Source organism: Lissotriton helveticus, chromosome 8 (assembly GCF_964261635.1).
Source record: "Lissotriton helveticus chromosome 8, aLisHel1.1, whole genome shotgun sequence".
NCBI classification, from domain to species: Eukaryota; Metazoa; Chordata; class Amphibia; order Caudata; family Salamandridae; genus Lissotriton; species Lissotriton helveticus.
Window position 1 is genome coordinate 1,041,321,504 of NC_136069.1, and position 26,846 is coordinate 1,041,348,349.

A 26,846-nucleotide genomic window follows, 5' to 3' on the forward strand; every position below is an offset into this window, starting at 1 on the left:
GAGAACTATATTGGATATTCAAGATGAACTCTGTCCACCCGAATGGACTCAATGAACGGCTGGAATATAGCAGTTTCTTATAATTTGACCACTCCATTGTGTCTAATGTACCTGTTGATCCTCTCTTTTGTGACTGTTACCCTTCTACTGATCTCTCCCATGCAACTTTTTAACCCATCCCACTATGCCTAGTTCCTCTTTTTTCTCCATTTTTTCCTTCACATTTACCACTTATCACTTCATCTGTATCCCCAGGTCTTTTCCTCTGCCTATTTTAGTATCAGCACAGATCATTTCTCTTTTATTCTGTTACTTCATTCCTCTTTTCCACATTCACCTCCTTTGACTTCTTTTCTATCATCACTCGTGTTCCCCTTCATTGTTTTATTCCATTCATCTCCTCTGAGATATACTTCGTCACGATGCACCTCACTTTCTTGGACTTTTTTCATCCAGGCGCTCCACATTTACCATGCACTACATCCCCGCACCCCTTTTTTTCATCATTTTACCTACACTTAATCTTGGTCATTTTCCTATTGTTTTCCTCGTTTTTTTTCTCTCTCACTTTTTTACACCTTGTCCATTGTTCGCTATTTCTTGTTTTCTTCTTTCCTCATGTTCCTTCTACGGTCTTTTTTGCCCCCCATTGATTTATATTGGCCTTTTGTGTCCTCCACCCTCATTGTTTCCTCTTGTTAACTTCCCTTTTTTCAGTCGCACATTTGCCGCTCTCATTTCCCATGTTGTTTCTTTTTTCACCGAACTTTATTTTCCCGGGCCACCCTGATTCCTTCAGCACTGTTCCCGACACATTTCACCAGTCCTCTTTCTATTTTTCACCGTGTCGCCATATTACGCATGCGCACCCCTCCCGCACTTCCGTATTCCACTGCCGGCGTCCTGTCGCACTGGAACCTTGAACGCCGCTACCACTCGGTTCACCTCATTTCATCCACGGTAAGTTTCATCGTTTCCAGGTACACTCTATATTCAAGAGTGCTTTTACCTACACCGCTAGCTTGCGTATGGACACCATGATTCCACCTTTGACACTTTTTTTCGTTACTCGATTTCACCTCCGCCACCTCATTTCGCCACCTGGTTTTTTCGGAATTTGTTTCACTCGGTTCTTTTTACTTCCTTTCATTTGCACTTTTTGTACTAGTGATCCACGATATAAATAACCACTACTCGCCTCTGGCTTTGTACACATTCCTATGATCTTATCCTTTATATTTCTGATACTAATCACCTGCATGTTATTTTTTCGATATTTTTTCGATACCGTACCTGCACATTTTAACCTTTAACCTACAACCATCGGGCCCTGTTACTAGTAACTTCCTACATTTCATACTTTTCTTTAGATTATGTGGACCCCCTGAAGAAGAGCTCTCCAGCTCGAAATGCATCGGGGATATTTACATATGTTTTCACATATATAATCACGATGTTTTGAATATGGAATCTTCTACGATTGATTGTACATCAGCCATTGTTTAAAAATTTGGATTCAGAAGCATGAACCAATTTATTCAATCAACAAAGTGAATAAATACTTTGAACTTTAAATTACTTTCGCTTATTTTTGAGCATAGACTTAGCACACAGGAGTTCTCAGGACCTTCACCGTACGCCTGTAAGGTCTTTCTCTTTGCATTGCTACCCTGCCCCTCCCGGACAGAAGGGGTTCACCCTGAGCACCCTAAGATATTTGAACTATTGATTACTTTGATAGTAACTCATTGATTACTACGGAGTGCAGCGGACCTCACTCTTATTTTCAAGATATTATTGTTGACAGCCCAACTTGATAACCTGTCCAATAAAATGTGTCCAGCTACTTTGACCACAGAATCCAACAGGGAGATGGGCCTATAACAGTGTGTGCTGTCTCTATTCCCATTTTTAAAAACTGGGACAATAGTAGAGATGGCCCAGTAAGTCGGAGGACAACTCTGACAGCAGCACTGATAACTGTTGTAAGAACGGGGCCCCACAACTCCAAGTTGGAAATATAAAGATCAGGGGAGGTTGGGAGTTCTATTTGGTCCCGGGGCCTTATTACGGGTCAACCCAGCTATACCCAACCTGACTCACCCCTCCGAGACAGACAGGGCTGATTTCTCCACTCCCGCTCCGTGGGAAGCACTCTGAACCAGAGGGCACTGAAACATTTCTTCGAAGTGACTAACCCATTTGTTCTCAGTAATACGGGTATCAAGGGCGCTTGCTGTATCCGATGCCAGGGCTGTTGACAATGCTCCAAAACTTGGTGCTACTCTTGATGGTACTGGCCTCAATAACCTTACTCCAGGTATCCTCCTTCAGTGCCTCCTTTCGCCTGACTGCTTTCTGCAAGTTCTTACTAAGTAGATATCTATTGTGGTAGTGTGTAGTGCTTCCTTAAGCTTCCTAGCCACATGCGAGCAGGCGGAATCAAAGGATTTTGGAGCCCTATCTAGGTGCCCTTTGAGTGCTTGTGCCTTCAGTAAATCAGCTATGGAGTGGGAAATAGCTGCAAAAGCATTGATCATCTCACCTAACTCCTGCTGCGTGGCCAGGCATATCTGTAAGTCCTTGTAACATTTGACTGATAGAGTCTCGTGGAAAGAATTGGGAATCCATTTAAGCCTTCTACCCTCATCTGTGGCTTGCAATAGCTCCCCATTCCTCCCCCCTTATTCTGGCCAAATAGAGACCAGCTAGCTTTAAGACAGAGAGGGTTATGGTCACTATGGATGCTCACGTTGATAGAAAATTCCAATATTAGGTAAAAAGGGGTGATAGAGACAAAAAAATAAAATCAATAAATGAGTCGCAACCATTCCCTTTGAAAGTGGGGGTAATATCAGTCTGGCATGGGTCCAGTTTGCCCATTGCTAATAAAAGATTGGATTCACTCACTAGGGCATTTAGGCTATCACCCTGACCCCTCTGTTCTAAGTGCATCCCTGAAAGATGGGGACAGGATAAACACCCTGTGCCCAGCGATCTTGGATCCCCACATAAATGGATATTAAAACTCCATCTAATACAAGTTGCATCATATGACGGATGGAGACGTTAAGATTGGTCAAAAGGACGCCCAGCCGGGATACATTACCAACCTCTGGAAGAAATGATGTGGCATTGTAAAACTTCAAAAGCAATGGTTTACAAGACCCACCTGAGAATAACAAAGCCTGCAAGCATGGGTTTTCTGTTGCCAGTACTACAATACTACATTTCAACATAAGAGAAACATAAACAACCAGGCCACCCTTGGATCAACCAGCTCTCGAAGGGGTAGCAGGCAAAAAAAAAAGGACTTTTACCCCTCCATAAAAAAAATAGTTTTCAATGGCCACCGTCTCCTGCAAACAAATGACATCAAACTTTTTTACAAGACTGCACCATCCTGGGTCCGCGTGCTTTCTTCCCAGACTGGCTATATTTTATGAAATAAATTTACAGTAATTGCCATCCAAGGAATTGGCTCCAGGGCTGCCTTGGTCAGGCTGATGAATAGGATCGGGATGTGAGATGGGAGTCGTAATATTCACAGGCACTGTCGCTGGGAGTCAGTCACATGTGTCTAAGAGCCCCAGGGGTCAAAGACATTTGAAATGGGAGGCCTCACCAGCTGCTCTGAGTGCCGGACCACGCCGACCCTTGGTGGAGGATCCTAGAGGCACCAACCCAGTGCTGACAGGGTATTTACCTAGCAGCACGGGTGCCACCTGAGCAGACTGCGAGGCGATTCCTAAGAGTTTGAGGGGTGATGTCCTCACAGGACCACTGACCTGCCCTGGTGTGGTTTGTTACCCCTCAGGTTGTATACTACATACACTGTAAACGCCCAAAATGGGTTCTTTCACTGGTTTATGAGCACGACGAGGTCCTGAAGAATTGCCCATAGGGCATGAAACATGTTGACCACTTGTGAGGGTTGAACGAGACCATAATACATTGACTTCCTGGTCCCGGTACCCCTCCTTCACTATTTTATTAAGGCAGTTAACCACACGAATAAAGTCTTCTGAGTGGACTAAACTAACCTTTTTTAACATACACTTTTTCACGCTCACTACTTCATTTTCCTGGGTCCCTCATACACAATCGATCACGGCAAGGAACAAAAGATCTCCACAAGAGAGTAGCACTTAGTGCTACCCGTCAGGCATTGCAGCGCCGGCTTGACGTTGGAGCAGGAAGCCGGTGATGAGGCCAGACAACTACCGTGCGGGATGAAAATACAATCATTCAGCTACCCAGTTGTATGAGGTTTCCTAGTTCCGACAAGGGACTCTCGCGGGTCCCTGTTCACCATCACTTCTCTTCCTTTCTTCTGAGAGAGAGACCGCTAGGCCACACTAACACTAAGCCTCGGGGAACTCTGTACATTCAGTGTTTACTAGGCCTCCTTGGGCGCCATGATCCAGGAGATGTTGCAGATATGGGGGGGCTATAGAAAAAGCCCAGAGAGAGGGCCACAATAGAAGTGGCAGGACCTAAGGTGGAACATGAGCTAGTCACATGAAGGATTCTCTCTGCCACGTGTGTTCTATTAAAATTGATTATGACACATTCACCACCACAATTATTTTAATACCCCCCTACTCAGGCAACTCTCTGCACCACCTTGATGTATCTCTCCGCTCTAATCCCCAAAATGGTGTTGTTCAGCCAGAGAAATACTTTGTTCTATAGCTGATGGAAGCCCTCAGTAGTGCCTGGCTTTATCAGTGGTACATTGCCCAGGACCAGAACATACGGTGTGGCTTTCGGTGGTAAGTGGAGGGTAATTGGGCCCTGAATCTGCTTACCTGGCGCTCCATTCATTAGGGTGGATTCCCCTCCTAACCCTGGCTTCCTCCTAATGGTCCTGTTAGTGCATGGCCGGGCCTTCATCCTGGGGTTCTCAAGAGGTCATCCTTCTCCTCCCTTCGACCCTTCCTTTGAGACGAGAGGCGGGGGGCCTTGTGGGATGGAGGGTACTCTCCTGTGAGTGAGAGCGGGATGGTAAGGTCTCCTGATTTATAATACAAAGTCCAGGCTGACTAAAACCTTTGTTGCTGTGGTGTCCCAGTGCGGCTACGGGGCCATTGTTATGTGCATTGCTTCCCATCTTATTTTGCTGAGGATTAAAAAGTTCCTTCCCTCAACAGAAACCGGACGTAGCTTGTTCGGTTCTAGTTTAGAATCTATACCTGCCAAAAGGGAACCCACAAATGTTTCCATCATAGCTGCTAAATCCGCTTTAGACAGGGCCTGTGCGCCTAATGTGTTGGACGTTGAAGCCTCCGCTCTGGGGCCCTTTGCCTTACCCCCTGTCAAGGAACACTTTGGTTTGGCCCCAATCCCAGAACCCTCGCTGATACCTCCTCCTACTGGGGCAAGAGGGCGGGAAGCCTCTGGCTTGGTAGTGGTCTTGCTGCGACCAGACACAAGCACTATTGTTGTTTGTACCCTACTAGCCTTCTGAAATTATTAAGGAATACCTAATGCGGCATAATATGCCTTTGTTTCTTCATCAGATATGTAAATACTATGTCTTTGTGTCAGGGGCAGCTCCTCCGCTAAGGTGGAGGAGCATCTCCCCACTGCTCTGAGAGCAGAAAAAAATAAAAAGAAAGTGATAATAACTTTGTTATCATTATATTATTCTTTGCTACGGGGATGGGTTAGGGCAGGGTGGAGCTGGGGTTGGAGCCTAAGAGGTGTGGTGAGTGCGCACACTCAAAGTGTGCATGACTGCTTGACCGGCCCTCTTGGCCCGGCCAAGTGTCATGCTCACTTAACGTGTTCCCCACCAGGCTGCATTACACAGCTTGGTGGGGAACATGCCCAGTCCCCATCTGAGCGCCGAACCACGGTGCTCAGACCAATCACAACGCTGCATTGCAGCGTTGTGATTGGCTTCGGGGAGCTAGGGTGCTTCCTGGTTCCAGACTTGCCAGGAAGGGAAGGAACGACGGAGAGACGGCGGCCGCAGTAAGGTAAGTGGGGTGTTTTTTGTTACTTTTTTCCTCCCCAAACCCCCCCCATTATCTACCAGCCACCACTGCTGTATGCGTAAGTTACTTTCTACACAGAATGAAAATTCGAACAGCTAAAGGCCTGAACATAAATATCAGCACATGAGTTTCTATTCAGACCAAGCAGTATTCCCAATGTCTGCCTAAAGCCAAACTTCAATCATGCCAGATGTGACCTTAGGTAATCTTCTTAAGTGGCATGGCTTTCCTAATGGCACAGACAAGTTACACAGAAATCAGGCCTAACTGTATGGCAGCAGGTTGGTATTAGTCGCGCTAACAAAATAAATAACCAAAGTGCAGTGAAGAATCTTCCATTCTGCTGCCCAGAGAGCTATGTGTAGCAAGTAATATTGCAAGGCCATCCGCCCTTGCACAGGCTAGATGTGGAAAGAAGGCGGCAGCAAGGTTGGACACGTGTTTGCTTTTCAAACGAGTCTTTGAGACATTGTTTGTTCTGTACAGTTCAGATATGAAAAGGCTGCACACACTCCCCCCTCACCCCATCATGGAGTATCACTGCATAGAAGGGTATAAAGAGACCTGAGATTTGGCAGGAGCGAGAGACACAAGGACAGATTGTTATGGGAAGATGCCAGAGCACAATTATCTGCCCGACAGCTTTCTAAGCAACGCTGGGATAAGTACATGGTTTGCCATAATTTAGTTAGGAAAAATACCAATTGTTCATCCAACCAAATACCATGAGGATGATAATTTACATAAGTGTTCGGTAGGTTTTAGACTAATTAATTACAAATAGTAGAGATGTGCGATGTAAAACTGCTTTGGATTCTTCTAATGTTCATTTTATTCTAAGTTAAAACTACTGAGAATACCAGAATAATTTCCATTATTCTGATACACAAAGATTTTGTGCTGATAAATAAATTCCTTTTATTGTAAAACGCCAACAGCTGAGTGTGTCGACTGGTTTCAGTGACCAGAGTAAGAGTTCAAGCATTTCATATAACCCCTGCAGATAAGAGCTTCTCTGACAGAGTAGTCTGACTCATACCACTGGATCTTAAAGTGCCTAACTAGTCATAGAGAAGAGTGTCAGTCAGTCAGTCAGTCAAAAATACTTTATTCGGTTCATATCAAAAACCATAAAAGTACACTACATAATTCATCAGAGTCAAGACATAGATTTAAAAGAAATATGAAACATTGATTTATAATCCAATCACAACAATTCCATATATATATATATATATATATATATATATATATAAAAACGTACATTTATAAATATTAATAAAAAGGATAAAACCAGCAGAAAGAACAGTTTAAAAGAAATGAAGCGCTTTCTCCTACATCCTAAGTATACCGCTATGTACACTGTATCCAGTTATTTTTCCTCCTCAGTCTCAGTGCTATTGTCAAAAAGTTTGCTATGTTAAAAATCTCCCAAGTACTTGACAACAGCTGTAAATGTAAAAGGGCAGGTCTAACTTGTCTAAAGCCTTTGCCTTTAATGAGAGGGATGATAAACTTTTTACGGATAGGGCATAAATGCTTACAAAAAAAGATAAAGTGCATAGTGTCTTTAATAGAGAATCCGTCACAAGAACAAATCTCCAGTTCTGACACCTTAGTCCAACCTGGGCGTTCTGTAAGGAGAAGGTGAAATTTGTTCAATCTAAACTTGGTCAATAAAAATCGATGATTCATGTTATTGACGATTCTCAAATAAGGTTCTGTACCTCTGGTAGTTGTTAACAATTGATGAGCCCTTACAGTTGGTTTGCGTAGTTCATTTTCCTCTCTTTCCAGATATGCCAATTGTTTGTACGTCTCTTTAGCCCACTTCATGTCCCCCTACAGCAACTTGTTTGGCGAATCAAACAATTCTGGTCGACCCAATTTAGTTGCCAGTTTTTTTATATAGGTCAACCAGGGGATAGAGTGGCCATACTCCAGTGCTAAACAATCCCTCAAAATCTTGTGGTTCAGATCTAATTCTGGGTTCAGCCAAAAAGAAATCCATTTCAATAGCGGGGCCAGGGCTATGCGATCTTCCAAATATTCAACCCACATAGAGAAGAGTGAGAACCAGCTGCCTATTTCTATTTATATGAAGAGGAAGCGCTCAGATAGATCCACATGGGGCTATGGACATTTTTCTGGGAGCCTTCTGAAATTGAGAGGTTCCGGCCATACCGAGCAAAACAATGTTTGCATGTTTTATGTGATTTCGATGGTTCTAAGTAGTTATTTGCAAACAACAATTAGGTTCATTCAGCAGTTCTTTTCTTGTAGACAATGGTTACTTCCCAGGTATGTCTAGAGTGATGTTGTTACTCAACTAACGATGCATGTAGTAAACAAATATGTTACCTTGAATGGTCTCCCAATGGGTCTTGGACTCTCAAAACGGTTTCCGTATGGTCTTTTATCAGCAAAGTGGTCATTTGTCCTCCAACTGGGATACGTTCGCTACAAGGCAAAAAAACATATTTTAGTACAGATTTAGGTATCTTTCAACTGTTGTGTGATTTGATACTATGGAGACACCACTAAAATGATCAATACTTCCACAGGGTGAGGAGCATTACCTAAGATGGCATGTCCAAAGATTTGTGAGTTAACTCATTTTAAACTTACTGTCTTACCCAAAGTTGTACCATCTCATGCTAGTGCAGGCCTACACTATATCATGAAGGCCAAAAAGCACAGACACTCGAATTCAGGGGATTATCTTACAAAAAACACATGAGTAATGGCCACTCTGTAGCACAAAAGTGTTGGTAGCCGGCCGTCTGCATCAGACTAATCCGCAGAATCAATATTGGTAGTCAGAGATGTTCAATGATCCTCTTTGATGACATTGTGAGCTGTTAAGATAAGAATAGTCAAAGCAATGGTCTTTCCTGAAACAATGTATGGATGTGAAAGCTGGACGACTAATAAAAATGACCGTTGAAGAATTGACTCCGTCAAACTCTGGTGATGGTGAACGCTTTTGAGGATCCCATGAACTGCTAGAAGAATGAACCAATCAATAGATAACCCGATCAAGCTGGAACTGTCATTGGAATGGAATGGTTTATGATAAAAATTAAGCTACAATATTTTGGCCACATAACGAAAAGAGAAAACTCCTTGAAAAAAATACATTATGTTGGGAATACGAGGAGGAAAACGGAAAAGAGGAAAACCAAGATCATGGTGGTTAGATGCAGTCAAGAATGATACAAACAATAATATTCAAGAACTCAAGAATATTGCTGTCGACTGAAACAATTGGAGGTATTTTATCCATTGAATCACCAGGAGTCGGACACAACTCAATGGATAAAATGACTACAGGTTGCTGACAGCTAGAGTATAAAGGAAGATCCGACTCAGATTAGAGAGAACCTACACGAATAAGTCACTACAATGGGATAAGTTGCTGATTTCAAGGTGATGATGTACACAAGATGTGTAGAGCTGCACTTCATGAGTGTTCCATTGTGCACCTACCCATGTGCTCCCCCTCGAAGCACCGTGCCCTGCTGGGTCGGAGCCACAGCCCGCTTCTTTGATGAACTGGGAAAGAGCTACAGAATGCTAGCCTTGACACATCTGGCAGAAACCGAGAAAAATATTCCGTCCCTATCCGAGTAGGTAGATTCATTACAATGAAGGGGAAAGTGACAATGCATTCATGACTTTAATCTCCATTTATGCTAAAAAAAAAAGACAAAGAGAATTTCTTGTGCATGATTATTCTAGAAGTGAATTTGAATGTAGTCACGGCCAGTAATAGGAACAGATCCGCCAAGAAGACACAGACAGTGAGGGGGGGGCGAAATGGCCCAATAGATTGGAAAATGAGTCACCCAAGAGCAGGGGACTGCTCTTACTCACCAGTGCATCATACTAACACCCAAATAGAATACATTTGCCTCATAGCCAAGCCTGGTTCGGTGAACGTAATGATGCAAATATCGTTTTTAGATTTCTCTTGCAATCCCTGGCATATATCCTCCTTACACTGCAGGGCTTTGATCAATCTGTATCTGTAAATGTTTTATCAACCCAAAGGATTGGAAAAATATTTTACAGATGTTAACATGAATTGCAATTCAGGTACAAATAATGTCACAATGCTGAATCATCAACAGGGCAACTGAGATAATTTAAGCTTTCTGTCAAGGTCTAATGTTAGAACACAAACGGTTTACTCTGCTATGGCTCAAACATAGTGACTAAATCTTCATCAGATACAAGATTCATCTCCCTCGCAATCAACCCTGGGGAGGTACATTCTGTTCCTTCTGGAATGAATCCAACAAAACATTACATGGATGCAGGAGGCCACCAGTATAGTGAGGCCTTCTTCGGCCCACTTTGGTTCTACATTTTAGTTTGACATTTTAGGCTAACATAATTTTAGCAATGTTATTTTTATATGTTTTGGTTGCACAATATTATTTTCAGAAGACGCTGTACACGCTTGCTTGTTTTTAGAACGCGTTTCCTGTGACAATCTGTACATTTCGTTCCAGGCTAAAAACAACAGAACATGATATCCTAGTGCTTGCGTTGACCATTCGGAGACGGCTTCTAACATCTGGACACATCATTGCATCAGGCTGTACCTCTAGCATAGTGGACAGTGCACTGTCCCTTTATGGGACAGAGTGGCACTCCAGCCACGATGGTCCTGGAACGAAGGCTGTGTTCGACATGCAGCTCTGCTTACGCTGATCTTCCATCCTGTGAAGAGGAATTGCCAATTCCACATCAAGCAGGTTCCTTGGTCCAGTTATGGGCAATCAGGCTATCCTAAGCGATCCGACAGAGGGTACATCCACTATGCTCTCCCAGTAGGGGTAGTGACAGGTAGAAATATATATGGAAATCAGACTGCTATGGTTACACTGTTTATTCTTTTCACCATGTTTGTAATGCTGGTTGCATTACTCTGTTTTATCTGCCTAATAATTGCACCCATTCCTTCTATTCAAGTTTTCGATTGTTTCAGTAAATGTATTGAAAACTTTATTTGTATCTTTCCTTGTGAGTAACCAACTAAAGGGGTAAGATCTATTTCCACTGTTCCCTTGGGGATCAGTGTCATGTTTGAGGCTGCCAAAATCACCTGTCGCCCCAGAAAGGTTAGGGATTCGGGTGAAGCATTGTGAGCTAAGTAGGAATTGGGCCAACAGTCGGTGAACTTAGTCCCTTAATTCTGAAATCCTGTTGTCCTGATATGCAGTCATACCTTTTGTAGTGGGAACCATATAACACAAGTGCTTTGGCTCCAAGGGACCAGGCAGAGTGAGTGGCTGCAGTGGAGACAGCGTGCAGCCTCCACACCAGAATCTCAATTGCAGTGGACAAACTGACGACCTAGGTGAAGAGTAGCAGGATTGGCTTCCCAATGCTGTCAGCAGACACAGGGAGCCAGGTGACTTTTTTCTTTTTTTAAATATTATTACTAGCATTTCAAACCCAAAAAAGTTAAACAGTTGCTAAGCAGGTGGGGTGGGTGATGTGATGTTCGATATAAAAAGCATAGTAAATCAGCATATAAGCCAGCACCATCAAGTATAATATATCAACAACAAGCACAACTGGGGGCTGAGTGCGTACTCATGATCAGCAGCTACACAGACCACCTGAAGGACAGTGGTCCAATTAGGCACCAGCAACGGGCAGTAACATACCATATGAAAGGAACCCGCTTCGCATTTAGGGCAAGTGAAGTCACAGCTGGGAACGTAGCACAGACATAATTTCTCTCATACATCAAGTCTGCCAAGCGATAAATGTTTACCCATAAGTATATCATAGTATGAATTCCCATTGCAGTATTCGGGCCGTAGGGAGATTTTGGTCTCTCTCAGAGGGGGTAAATACAAGATTTGTCCCAGTTGCCCACCAGACCCAAATGACAATCAAAATCCATCAGTGCTCATACCACTGCCCCAACATTGGAGTCTTCACCTCTCAAATATAACAGCATGTCATCTGCATACAATGATAAATAAATGTCTTCAGAGGCAGCCCGCGATAATTAAGGCCTAATGTGGACCTTGCGCACAAAGGGTTTTGGGGCTAGAGCAAATAATAGGGGGGGCAATAAAGAGCAGCCCTGTCTGGTGCCCCTTTCCACAAAAAATCCCTCAAACTAGAGAGTCAGTTCAATCCTATCCAATGGATCAGAATAAAGCAGCTTCATCCACTTAACAAATGGAAGGCCGAAGCACATGCTAAACAACGTTGCACATAGAAAGTCACAACAATACTAATCACAGGCTTTCTGGATGTCTACGGACATAACTACTAGGGCCGACGTTGGTAACTGCTCACTCTGGTCCAAAGTCAGAAGTACTTGATGATGGTTGTGTATGGTGCTACGAATGGCAATGAAACCAGTCTGATCAGAGTGAACCAGAGTGCACATATGTGGGAGCAGCTAGGTTGCAAGTACCTTGCTCAATATTTTGTAACCGACATTGAGCATTGACAGAGGGTGATACAAGTCAAGGCTGAACAGGTCCTTATCCTTCTTAGGAAGGGATACAATAGCAGACCCCCGTAAGGTGGAGGTGAGCCAACCATGCCTCATTATATAGAGAGGTCAGTCTAGTGGCAAGAACTGAGGCAAATGTATCATAAAATTCAATCGGTAGACCATCCACCCCAGGTACCTTTCCTCTCGCCATGTCCTTAATCGTGCAGGCATTTTCTGCTCAGTGAAGTCTGCGCCTAAAAACTCCGCCACCGTGATGCCGATGGTCACAGGTGAGGAAGCTAATACATAGTCAAACATATCCTCCTCACTGCCAACACTCCCAGCCGAGTATAGATCATGATAATATAGGAGAAATGCAGCATTTATCCCTCCCCTGTGTAAACGCATCATGTCCCACACTTGGATTATGGTGTGTCCTAGGCTTGTGCTCCGTAAAAGGCACGCCAACATTTTGCCGTATTTATAACGCTAAGCGTGTGCTAAGGTCAGCTACACCCTGTAATCAAAATGCTGCAGATGTACTACCAGGGCAAACAGTTTCTTTCATTCCTCTAATAGCCACCACCTACCTTCTGGGGTATCCTCAAGTCCGAGGGAAAACCATCAACCACCGCCACCTGCCGTTGAATGTCAGAATGTAACTGGGTCTGTACTCTTATCAAGTTAGCTGTGCAGCAACCACGGACTACCACTTTCATAGCCTCCCATTCCACTCCCACCGGGATGGCCGATCCTGCATTATCCAGCCAATAATTTGTAATTTGTTTGTTTAACTGTGCTCGGAAAGCCTGATCTTCAAGCAACCCCAGGTCTAATCGCCAAGTAGGGGCACTGGGTCAGGGTGAGGTCCACATAAGGAAGCACAACACGGGCAAGTTATCAGATTATGTTTTCGCCAGATACTCTATTCCAGCTACCTAACGCACATTTCCCTACAGGTATAGAGTGTATCGAGCCAGACCTCAAGATTATGTAGGCCAGAACAGTAGGCGTACACTCTGGCCTCTGGATTCCTCACTCTCCAGCAATCAACAAGATCCCACTGCAACACCCAAGCACGAGCTGCCTCCAGCAGCCTACCTGTTGGCACGGTGCGCAGAGGCAGGTGCGTCCTGTCCAACCCCAGGACCGCCACACAGTTGAAATGACCCCCTACTATTTTTAAATAGGGGACCGACCATCAGTGATAGGAGAGTGGTCAGCTTAGTTAGGCACAAGGACTGATCGACATTGGGGAATAACCATTCAGCAGAGCCTCATACCTGCCATCAGGAGACCCAGTACCAAAGCATACCTCTTATCTGGGTCAATAATCACCCTGTGCAATTGAAAGGGAACCCCCATTTCTTATCCATATAGGAGTGCCACTTGAAAAAGCAGAGTACAAGTAGCATAAAGTTGCCCCGTCAGCATGCCCGAGTGTCCAAACTTCAGTTTCCGTTAGATGAGTTTCATGTAGAAACGCAATATGAACGCCCCTATGCTTTAGATAGGAGAGTGCGCTGTATCATTTAGAAGGAGCAGAGAGGCCCCACACACTCCATGTAATCTGTTTAATTTGAGCAGCCATGAGCAATGAAATATAGAAACTGAGACATGAGGATCCCGTTAAAATCTTTCTCCAATCAGAATGGACCTGCCCCACCACATCAAACAGAGGCATCCCAACCATACACCCACCACTACAAAGCTGTACCATCAACAAATAAAAAACAAACATAAAGAATGCAATCCCCGACTCCACCTAAGAATTAAGACATACACCCATCCTGTCCAAACAGCACAACACACAAGGCCCAGTAACAGGCCAACCAAGGTTTGAAAGCCAAACTAGTTCCATGGCAGAAATATATCATAGGGAAAAGAGCGGGCAGCCGGAGAAGGAGAAGGTACACCCAGCCAAACAAGTAAAGTGTAGTGGACTCCTCCCAGTTACATCGCCACCACGGAACAAGCAGCATACAAACACACCTGTGACATGGTTAGCTGCTGCCCAGGTTGCTTTCCTTGTGGCCACTTCGGCACTGGTTTGGGAGTTGCCTGGCTCTTGCCCCTCACGGATGCCATCTTAGTAGAGGGCTAGCCCCTATTTTAATTGTTTTATGTTTTTCCTTCACACCAAATTCCTATTGCCTTATCTTTCATTACCAGCATTTCACTTATTGCAGGGGAGCCTATGATAGGGGTGGCTGGACCCTAGAACAGTTTACATTTTCCCCTACCTGTTTTAGCGTTGTGCGCTGCATTAGCGTTGGACTCTGGAATGCCCCCAGACACCGCCTCTCTCTATGACAGGCTACTTAGGAAATCACAGAGCATGTCTGTGCCGAATGCAAGCCAATCTGCACATGGACAGTCCCAAGGACCGTCCCTCTGGTCAGCTGAACCCTTAAAGCCCGGTGCAGCAGATTTATTCGAAAGACGCTCTGTTGGCTCTCAAACCCTCAGGGAAGTCCCTCAATGGCCCCAAACGTAGCCCCACAACCCCAGACGAGCTATGGGACACTTGTCAAGTATGTAACACCAAACGTATTACTTTTAACACTCATAAAGAGGTACTTTCAACCATTTCCTTGAACCTGGATTTGGTAAATACCTCTTCTACGCCTAACTTAAAGTTTAAATGTGTACTAATTAAAGCCAGGTCACTGGTTAAACATAATTTTGAATTTGCTGAATTTTTGGACACATACCACCCAAATGTGGGTTTTGTAACAGAAACTTGGGCAGATCACTCCTAAGGTCCTGAGATGATAGTGGCAGTTCCGTGCGGCTATGCTATTTTTAGGTTGGATAGAGCCCATAAGAAAGCAGGCGGGACAGCGGTTACCATGACTCCAACCATCATGTTTACTACAGCCCGACCTCTTAATATGAAGGGCTTTTGTTTAACTTTGAGCTAACCAAAAGACAATCCTTCAGTGGTCTTCTTCTTTACCATCCACCAGGGCCAAGAGCCCCTCATATTTAGGCTATGGGTTCTCTTTTGGCGTTCTCACTTTTTAAATCAGGGTTCATGCTACTAGGTGACTTTAATTTTCACACAGAGAATCAGATGGATCCTGACACAGAGGTTTTAGTTGATACCCTGTTGGGGCTGGGATTAGAACAGATAGTCGGTGGTTCCACACACGTAGACAGACACACACTGGATGGCATATTTTCAAATAATTCAGCCATGTCTAACCCAGAATTACTTCCTTTAACTTGGTTAGACCACAGTGCAGTCCTCTGGGAAATTATGCTCTTGGGAAAAAGTCCCTCCAATAAGGTTTCAGGAAAACCAGCTGTGCCACATGCTTGGCATTTGGTCCAAGCTTCGGAACTTAATTCCATCCTTGCTGAAACACAGCTAGAAGAGACTAACAACATTAAATTAATGTTGATAAATTATTCAGCCAGGCTAAACGCCACCTTCAATAAATTGGCCCCTGCAAAACTCAAAATATCTACGCGAAGTAAGCCTTCAGCACACTGGTTTGGCAACACACTTCTAGCCGCTAAGCAGGGATGCTACAGACAGGAATGCATTTGGAGAAGAACCTATGACCCAGTAGAAAAAGAGAAATATAAAGTCCTGATTGAGCATGATAAAAACTTACTCTCACAGAAAAATCTGCATTTTACATCAAATCAATTGAATCCACTCATTGCTCCAACAAAGCTTTGTTTCAAACAGTTACCAAACTTTCTTCACCTGCCACCCGAACTCAGCAGCCTACAGTCAGGATTCCTGTGACTCATTAGCACAGTTCTTTCAGAATAAAGCTGAAATCATCTTCAATAGAATTTTTTCAAACTCAGTTAAAAACTTGATTAGCAAGGACATCTGTTTCAGGGACAAAGTTGGATCCCCTTCACGGAATTTGAGCACCTCTCCAAGGAACAAGTCAAACAGGCCATCCTAAGCACTAAGTCTGGATCTCCCTTGGACCGGTGCCCACCCCCCACCACACAGATTGTGCAGTTAGTGCCTGACCTAGTGGCCACTCATTTAATGAGGATTTTTATTGGCATGTTGCAGACAGGTATTTTCCAGAAACAGTGGGAATCAGCGATAGGCATTCCACCGTTGAAGAAATCTAATTTGAATGTCCACAGTCCAAACAGCTATCAACCTATATCCAGGCTGTCCTTTTGTGCCAAGCTTGTTAAGAAAGCAATAAACTCGCAGCTGGATGCTTTTCTGGACAACAAGTAACTGTTAGACAAAGCGCAAGTTGGCTTTCTTAAAGGTCATAGTACAGAATCAACACTAATAGTGGCTACGGAAGTAATCAAGGAATCTTTGGATAAGGTTGGCAATGCAGCCATTATCCTACTTGACCAGTCTGCAGCGTTCGACGTGGACAATAATGACCTTTTGATCGACCAGTAGAATGCTTAGGGATCAAGGGTGCTGCTCTTTCACTACTGCCCTCAATTCTTACAGACTGCGTTTAATCTGTTTCCCTGGATCAATTTACATCTGAACCCCTCTCTTGACCTTGCCGGGTCCTATAGGGCTAGTCATTGAGCCCAACTCTTTTTAATCTTTATGTCACATCTTTGGCATCTTTAGTGAAATCCTTTGAGTTGTCATTAGTGTCCCATGCTGATGACACCCAGAATATGGTTTGTCTTTCTAGCAAGGGACCAGACACAAGTGATATCTTTCGAAACAGTATGAGCGCAGTGAGCCAATGAATGGACAACAACTGTCATAAATCAAACTCCTCAAAGACGGAAGTCATCCTATTTGGCAATAACACCTCTTTCTGGTCCACTTCTTGGTGGCTAGCTGAATTAGGTTTTTTCTCGATCCTGGATAAAAAGTAAAAAAACCTTGTTGTTCTGATCGATGACACACTTCAGGGAACAAGTCAATAAGGTAATTTCTACTTCTTTTTACACCTTACGCATCATCAGAAAAATTGAGCAGTTCCTACCTTTTGAATTGCTGAAAACATTTGTCATAGTCCTTGTGTTATCCAGAGTGGATAACTGTAATGGTGTGTACCAAAATCTTCCAAAAAAAAGTCACTGTATAAATGACAGATCCTTCAAAACTCTGCTGATCCAATGTTGCTGGAGATTCATAGATTTCATTCTGCCTTACTGGCTATTAACAGCTTACATTGGTTGCCGGTGAGGGAGCGCATTGTCTTCAAGGCTCTGTGCATCACATACAAAGCTCTCCATGGCTCAGGTCTAACTTATTTGAGGGAAACATTTAGATGTATGTGCAGGCAGGACTCTTCGCTCAAGCTCAGCCAGTAATGTGGTAGTCCCCTCCTCCAAACTATCCTTTTGGGGATGTAGGAGCTTTGTTGTCTGTACTGCGCTGAACTGGAATCTGCTTCCCCTTGAACTGAAAACCGATCCATCCTTGCTGCTGTTATGAAAGTCTCTAAAAACCTGGCTTTTTGGTCAATAGAAGCTGTAGCTGTTTAGTAACTTCTGTCACTTAGCACAAAGATGCCTCTGGGCATTTCTTTGCGCTTTACAAAAACTCAAATCAAAATCAATCAATTGTACAACATATCCAAACCAGACTTCAAATGAGGTAATCTACTGTGCAGGGGGTGACCCCCTGTAGAGTGTTCTCCAGCCACATTAACAACTGAGTTCTCCAAATCAGAAAAAGATACATGGTGTTCCAGAGACACCGTTGAGAGGAGCCAAACGGGTCCCCAGCAAAGCAGTGGTTTCCACTGCTCTACATCGTTCCAGTGCCAACTGTCATTTTGAAGGTCAGGATGTGCCCCTGCGTCCTGACCTCACCTCTGCAACAGCCGCCGGTGGTCCTGCACGTCACTCCACACCACACAGTATCCTTATCATAAAACTCAATCCAGTACCATGCCACAGCCGGGTTGGGGAAGAAGTGTACCTTATCCTCTGCCTGGGTTTACAGTCAGGCGGGGTACATCAAGGAGTAAGGTAGACCTAGGTCCTGGATGTTCCTCTTCACAACCATGAACGATGCCCTCTGGGTCTGGACCTGGAAGGTAAAGTCAGGGTATAGGACACCTTGGCGTTATCCACCACAAAAGGGCCATGTGCTGTAGCCCATTGCAGGAAATGAACTTTGTCTCTAAAATGTAGGAAGCAGGCCGCTATTGGTCGAGGTGGGGCACCAAGGCGGGGCAGTTGAGCCGGGACTCTATGTGCATGCTCCAGGTCATAAAACTTGGAAAGGCCATCTGGAGCTACCTAAATAACTAAAGAGAGCGTCAGGGGAAGATGAGGCAAAACTACTGTCCCCACGCACGAAACAATAAACACAAAAGAAGTAGGTTGCCAATACCAATGTAACAAGCAAGGAAACCGTGGTTAAATGTGAAGAACTAGTTGCCATAAGTCATGTGTAGTCAAGGTAAATCTAGGCGGACATCCTTAGTAGAAGAGAATGCCTCACACACAATATTGTGTCATGCTTCATCATAGGCATCCTCTCCCCACCCTGGTAAGATGGTGTTACCAGGGGTGACACAACCTCCGCGAAGATTTTGACCAAAGTAAGGAGTTCTTACATAAAGCTTACAGGACAAAAGCGGGATCCAGTTAAATTAAAAATACCTTCAGGTGCCTCGGTTATCACCTTTATTTGTAAGGACCTGAGGTGCGCTAAAACCAAACACGTCGAGGGACCCTGAAGAGAATTATGTCTCTAATCCACCTTGCAGTAAGCCAACATGTTTCTGCCCACACAAAAAGACAAAGAGGGCTGGGCAGGGCTATCAGATGCCTGCTGGACAAAGTTACGGGTGTCCCCTTATATCCCTACAAACTAAAGCGGGGGAGTACACCTAAAGTGTGCCCAAGTGAGTCCTACCTGGGATACTCTTATGTGTAAATCATCACGTACCTGCAGCGGGGAAGAGTTAAACACAAAATCATGTCCAATGAAACATAAAGGAGTGCCAGACATGATTATTTTTTATCCAACGTACACATAGGTAAATCACATGACTAAAACCATAGGTATCCTTGCATGCTTGTAATTATCACCCAACACATGCCAATGATACGACATATCTCGTGAGTGTGAGTGGGTAAAGGAACAACATTACCTCTATGATCAAGTAGGGGTAACCTTCACTCATATTAGCTATGATTGAAACAAATCCACCAGTACGTCCAATGACCGTAATGCCCTGGACCTATTTTACCAGGGTTATAAGAATTCTAGACCCGGTATAGTAGACAATGTCCACTAAGGTTACTGGTTAACAAAGTTAAAAACCCTGCTCCTTACCCTAGACTTTAGAGGATACCATAGAATCGGTCAGAAGGAGGGGTGGTGGCCTTCATAGTCACACACTAAAAATAGGGGAGTACATAAAAAGGAAGGATAAAATGAGATGAACACAAATGGACCACACACCCTACAACCAGAATATACAGACTACGTAATACAATGGTACTACATTGCTCTGCCACAAGAATTATAGGTAGGTGAAAAGCTGATGCGGGGTAGGAATAACTGATTGGCAGGCTAAACTTACTTTTGATCAAAGAGACCTCACAGGCCAAAAGAGCAGGGAATTATTGGACTTCAACAACAAAGTCAGTGTCAAATCACTCTAGCCTAATATGCCAAGAAGATTAATATCAATTAATGGAGAAATCAATATATTAATGATAAGGATGGACCAATTGAAAGAAAGATAAGATAAACATGCCACTTGAGTAGATACACTCGAGTGCCACATTTCTGATACTGATGATAACATAACAACGAAAAACTACTTCAGATGGAAAAGGCGATGGAGCTAAAAAACTAAAAATGAGGACTTAAAAGCACACTCTAGAAGGAACAATCTAAGAATAGTGGAAAACACAGAATCAACAGTCGCAGGATGCAATGAACACTGAAGAAATCCTACTTATGAACATCTTCAGGAGAACAAACCATAACCAATGTTTGGCTACATCACTCACTGACAGAGGTCACCCCAGGGAGACTGTGCTCACCCTATCCTTAAATGTATGTTGAATCACAGTCCTCTGATTAGAGAGGGCAACAAAGGACATAAGATATCAAGGGTCAACCAACTCTCTTTTCCCAGACTTCACCATAGCTTTATAAGAAGTCAGGGGGTCTTCACCTTTGTCCAGAAAAAGCTCCAACAATCCCACATACAATATGCAATGAGAAATCTAGAACACCTAAAATTACACCATAAAGAAAGCCCTACTTTTTAATGACATGCAGTATGCTGCAGCTTTGCCACCTACTTGTAGCCGGGAAGACAGAACTCACCTCAAGATTTCAACAAAGACTGATTCCTCTTCTTCTAGTCGAACGGACTATTGTTCAAAATGCATTAAACTGCTAGTGTTTATGTTAACAAACGTATTGTTGTGGGGTCTCTCTACTTTCTTTCGACAATGTGTTTTATACTAGAATATGTAGTCTTGAAGGGTGAGTGCATAAGAAATGAAGGTATACATTAAGAATTCATGGGAGTGCTACCAAGATAGAGATGCTCCGTTGGCTACTGCACCCGGAAATATATGGGCTCTGGCTTACAGGTTCTCCATGCATAAAGCCTTCTGTTACAAAAAGGCCCAAGATGGACACATTACCCTATTTTTAAGAAGGGTGGAATAATGTATTGCTTGCAGGATGTGAAGCATTCACTGATAGATTAGGAATCACTATGGTGGGGAAGTTAAATATAGAGTTTGTATTTCGTATGCAATCCAGTGTTAAATGAACAGTAGAAAAGGCAGACACATCATGGGCTCTACACAACTTGTGTCAAACATGAACAAGTTAATTACCTTCGGTAATGCTCTTTCTGGTAGATATTCTATTGAACCACCTTATAATATTCCACTTGAACCCTACTAAATCCAGAAAGTTTTCACTAGCAGTGCTCTCACGTTTCACTAGGTGGCACAGTGCAGCTCTGTACTAACTTCATACCACCCCAGAAGTGACGGGCGGAGCCACATATAACTGCCAGACCACATGCTGACTTCAGCTTCTTGCTTGTCTCTTTTAGGGGAGATGAGTTGGCCTACCGGCTAGGGCGCTCGACCTCGGACCTGGTGATCTGGGTTCGAGTATTGGTAACAACGCCAAAAATGTCCTGTGATTCTGGGCAAATCACTTAATCTCCCCGTGACTAACAAAAATGAATGTGTGTCCTCATGTAACGTAACTGGTGCTATGTAAAGCGCTCTGATACCTGATTCGGGTCAAGTTTGCGCTATATAAAACTTTTTTTTTTAAATAAAAAAATAAAAAACCTTCCAGGCCCTAAGACGTGAAGAATGACCATTTGGGAGTATTAGTGGGCAGATTTTTAACGTTGGACTTTTATAGATGTTAAAAAGAGGCCACTCCACAGAACAGGGAGGAGGGAGAGATATTAGAAATCTATGGGTAGATCCATCTAACTGCAAGTCCAACCATTTAGAATATTTCCAGAGCCAGACTGGATCTGAAAACTATTTTAGCAGGGCTCTTGCACACCACTGGGTGGTGCTGTGTGGCTCCATGTTGCCTTTGTTCTCCCCTGAAGTGACAGAGCAGAAATGCATATGAGACACTCCTGCGCTGACGTCCGTTTCTTTCTTGACTCTTTACACGCCACAGACATGGACCTCAAAACAATTGTCGGTGGCAGTGGGCAGGTCTCTAACTTGGGACCTATTTGCAAAGTAAAAAGAGACCACTCCACAGAATTGGAAATTGGATGGCAGTGAGGAATTTGCGGTTAAATGGAATATCAACCAGTTAGAGTGTTACCAAAGGCAAAAATCATTTTTCTGATGAATACTTCTAACTGCAGCTTCCTCAACTTTGAATAGACATCAATACAGTGACTTCCAATGGTGAAGGGTTTGAGTAGTGGACCGAGACTCAAAAGTCCTATATAACCGAACAGGTAAAAATATCCTTACTGTCTGATCTGGTTGTCAAGGCAGTAGTGCTTTGTGAACATGTGCATGGATGCCCACGTCACAGCCTAAAAGACATTAATAACAGGGTATCCATGTGCCAACACAATTGTAGAAGCCTTGGATCTGGTGGAATGATACATCAGACCTTCTATAGGTTGCGTCTTGACGATTTTGGCAGATCTGTTTTTGTTTTCTTCTTTATTTGAATTTTGCAAATAGTATGGTACACATGATAAAATAAAAATCGAACTAGCAGGGTAACGTCCTGATTCAGAACAGAGAAACAGATCTGCATCATAGTAGTAGCTCATCTCCTAGGGGATAGTCCAATATGGGCACCCCACTTTCGCCTGAGTGGAGGCGGGTGGACGTTTGGGGGGTGGAGGAGAGGGAAAAGGCATACAAGCACACATACACAATGACTGACATTCCTGTGTCACACCGTCCGGTGGAGCACAGGGCGAGAAGGAGGTGGGGAGAGGGGCACCCAGCATCCAGACATCACATGTCTTAAGAACATCTCTCACTCAACTAGCCTCGATGTGGCAGATCTTAATGTAGAGAACTATCCACCTTGAAAGGGTTCTCCCCTGCACCGCTTTCCCTTTCATTCCCTAGAGAACTTCATAAAAAGCTGATCCTCCACCAGAAGGTCATTGACACGATCATATAAAATTAAAGCCCAGCTGGTCTCCAGCAAATTAAGCCCCACTTTCTCTTCAGAGGGGATGGGCGAAGAACGCTAAAAAGGTGATGGATTGTCCAACGTGAAAGGGAGACTTAGCTTTAGGCAAGATGGCTGCCTTAGACCTCAGAACCAATTTGTCGGGCAAAGGAGTGGTGTAGGGATATCCTGAAGTTCACTGAGATGACTAGCTAAAGTGATTGCAAAGAGGAAGACAGTCTTTATAATAATTACAAAAAGGGGGTGGTGATGGACAGAGTATCTGAGTTAATCAGAACACTCCTACCCAGTCAACAGATCAGGGCTTGATCCATCACCGATTTTTAGCTCACTGCACCATCCCAGTTCAGAACCTGGCTATATGCAAATTAGTCTGTCCCTGGCCCAGTGCATCATGGGAACAGGGCAGACCAAACTACCAAGCCAATTCTTCACTGGAAAGGAAACAAGCTTCCGGGGACCGGTTTCTGGCATTACAGCCGTCTTCGGCCCGGCTTGCTTGAATCCTGATGGTGCAATGAGCAAGGGACTCATGTCTGAGCATACCCTTCCACACTCATGGTGGCCAAAATAATTACAAAAAGGGGGTGGTGATGGGCAGAGTATCTGAGTTAATCAGAACACTCCTACCCAGTCAACAGATCAGGGCTTGATCCATCACCGTTTTTTAGCTCACTGCACCATCCCAGTTCAGAACCTGGCTATATGCAAATTAGTCTGTCCCTGGCCCAGTGCATCATGGGAACAGGGCAGACCAAACTACCAAGCCAATTCTTCACTGGAAAGGAAACAAGCTTCCGGGGACCGGTTTCTGGCATTACAGCCGTCTTCGGCCCGGCTTGCTTGAATCCTGATGGTGCAATGAGCAAGGGACTCATGTCTGAGCATACCCTTCCACACTCATGGTGGCCAAAATAATTACAAAAAGGGGGTGGTGATGGACAGAGTATCTGAGTTAATCAGAACACTCCTACCCAGTCAACAGATCAGGGCTTGATCCATCACCGTTTTTTAGCTCATTGCACCATCAGGATTCAAGCAAGCCGGGCCGACGACGCCTGAAATGGCAGAAACCGGTCCCCGGAAGCTTGTTTCCTTCCCAGTATAAGAATTGGCTTGGTAGTTTGGTTTGCCCTGTTCCCATCATGCACTGGGACAGGAACAGACTAATTTGCATATAGCCAAGTTCTGAGCTGGGATGGTGCAGTGAGGTAAAAAACGGTGATGGATCAAGCCCTGATCTTTGGACTGGGTAAGAGTGGTCTGCTTAATTCAGGCACTCTGTTCATCACCACCCCCTTTTCTGAATCAGTCTTTATAATAAGACACAACAAGCAGCTGTGCATCGGCTCAAAAGGAGTACACATGAGAAAAGTCAAGACCAAATTAAAGTTCCACTGTGGCATCAGAAATGGTTTGGGAGGGAAAATCAGTGTTCCACCTTTAATAAACCACATCACAACAGGTGATTTAACCCCTTGCACGCTGATGACGAGCTGGGCTCGTCATGAGGTAGCCTCTTCGCACGCTGATGACGAGCCCAGCTCGTCACGTAAAGTGCGCTTTTGAAAATCTCAGCGTACGGGCGAATTCCGCCCGCACGCATGCGGTTAAAGAAGGACAGTTGGTCCAACAAACACAAAAGGGCTAAAAGGTCAGAGAAGCTTTAAAACTGTCTAATGCAAGGCCTTGCATAGCCAATGACAAAACAAACAATAAAACATCCAGCAGTTTGGCAAGTAAAGGGTTTTGTCTTCTGGCGCAACACCAATCCACAAATTTGTCCCAGTACCTGGCGTAAATGGACCTAGCGGCAAGGATGACATCCACCACTTCAGGAGACAGATCAAACAAAGTTAACTGGCGCCCTTTCAATCTACACATATGAAGGAGCAGACTGCGGGCTTTGGGTGAAGGACCCTGACCTGCTGCTGTAACAGAAGATTCTCCTAAAATGGTAGCCCAATCAGAGAGCAGAAGCTTATGCCCAAAGTTCTAGATACCACACTCAATATGAGCCACTAGGATACATAGGTCCAGTCGTTCTTGATCTCTTCCGGATCGCAGGAGAGGCAGAAAGGAGTATCTGAGTATTGTGTTCCATAGCAGCCTGAATGCATCTCCTAGTGAGTCTCTTCACATGAAGTTCAATGGGCAAACATTTTAACACTGTGCAGTTGACTATGGGGAAAAGATCTAACCAGGGTTCTCTACCACTACCAGAAGATGCCCTCCATCACCTCAGGTTATATAAACCATTTGTGATCCATCAGATGCCGCCAGCTGAGCTCATCTGGCCTGGCATTCAAGTATCCCACCAGGTGGCGCACATTCAGGGAAATGCCATGACGCTCCAGCCAACTCCAGAGGACTCTACCCTACTTGTTGCTGTAACACATGGTGGTGGGGGTGGTGTCTTTGAGAACATGCACCAGCCTCACCGTAATGAACAGCAGGAAGGCCTTCAGTGCCAGGTGACTGCACCACAACTCCAACAGACTGAAATTAAGCTGGGCTTCTACCAGAGATCCTAGTCCTCTGATCTCCACCACCCACAGATGACCTCCAACACCATTGTCAGTTCTGTGTGGGGAAGGGAGATGTGCCTGCCGACAGTCCAACTGCAGTCAAGCAGCCACCACTGCAGATCATGTGCAGTCACCCCCAAAATGTGAATGGCATCCGATAGGTTTTGTTGGTGCTAGGCTCATTAACACTTAAAATTCCATTGCAGAGCCTGCATATGCTACCTGACGTATTTAACAAGGAGGTTACAGGAGGCTAAAAGGCCAAGAAGCCTCAGGGCTGCTCTCACCTAGATACAGGCCTGAGGCTGAAATATCAGGATTAACAACAAAAAGGGAGTTACACCTGGGAAGGTACGCTCAGCCTTAATAGAGGCGATTCTGTGTGTTAGCCACAATCCAAAATGAGGACATCCTTTGTCCTTAAGAAGACCCCTCACTCACCAACCTAGTTGGTGACATGCTTCATCATCGGGGTCCCACCCGGACAGCCGAATGCCATCCAGGTGTGCTGCGACACCTGATTACAGTGGAGCGGGTTAGGTTGTATTATATGTGAAAAAGGAAGAACTACGTGTTATTAAAAATATCCGGAACTACCCACTTACGTAATTTATTCTGGGGTGTTGCGGATATAAATTAAAAGAGAGGGCACCTGTTGCCCAATTAGGAGGGCTATCGGTGAAAAAAACTAATGGTGGTGCAGGATAAAAGATATGGTCTACATGTTTCTACCTATGTGTCATATTTAACAGGTATTCGTCAGGACCTTGATAAGCTTACGGGACGGTATGCGCACGCTAAGGCGCACCCTATCCTCGTAATGCACAGTTGGAGAAACAAAATGATTCTCCAGAATAAAAGTTTCTTCTTTAATTTCGGAAAAAACTAGGAGCTTTTTTGTTCAATGCTCCATGAGCCACTCCGTGATCGGTTTTAATTCCCGTTACGATTTGTACCAGGAGGATATGGCGCCGTTCACACCTAAACCGTCACCGCGAGTGCTCCGATGAAATATCAGGATCACAACCTGAATGCCCTGTACTCATTGCAAAGGAGGGAATGCCCTTAACGGCACCGTATCCAGGACAGATCCAATGAGGGAAAGCTTCAGCGAAGGAGCCAGGTGTGACTCATTTATCGCAAACGTAAACAATGCTTACTGTCATCTGGAGGTGGTCTACGAATGATTGCGGCAGATCTGCCTCAACGGGAACAGTCACTGAGGTTAGGGGGAAACT

At 44.3% G+C, this 26,846-nt stretch overlaps 1 protein-coding gene across 3 annotated transcripts in view; it reads right to left on the minus strand.

Moving 5' to 3' along the window:
- The window catches only part of BCLAF3 (BCLAF1 and THRAP3 family member 3), a 525,957-nt gene that overhangs the window by 124,997 nt on the left and 374,114 nt on the right, over positions 1 to 26,846 (minus strand). For all 3 annotated transcript variants that reach the window (XM_078657893.1, XM_078657894.1, XM_078657895.1), the window contains one exon: positions 8,364 to 8,462. In XM_078657893.1, the coding sequence (XP_078514019.1) occupies positions 8,364 to 8,462 (99 nt within the window). The remainder of the gene's footprint in view (positions 1 to 8,363; positions 8,463 to 26,846) is intronic.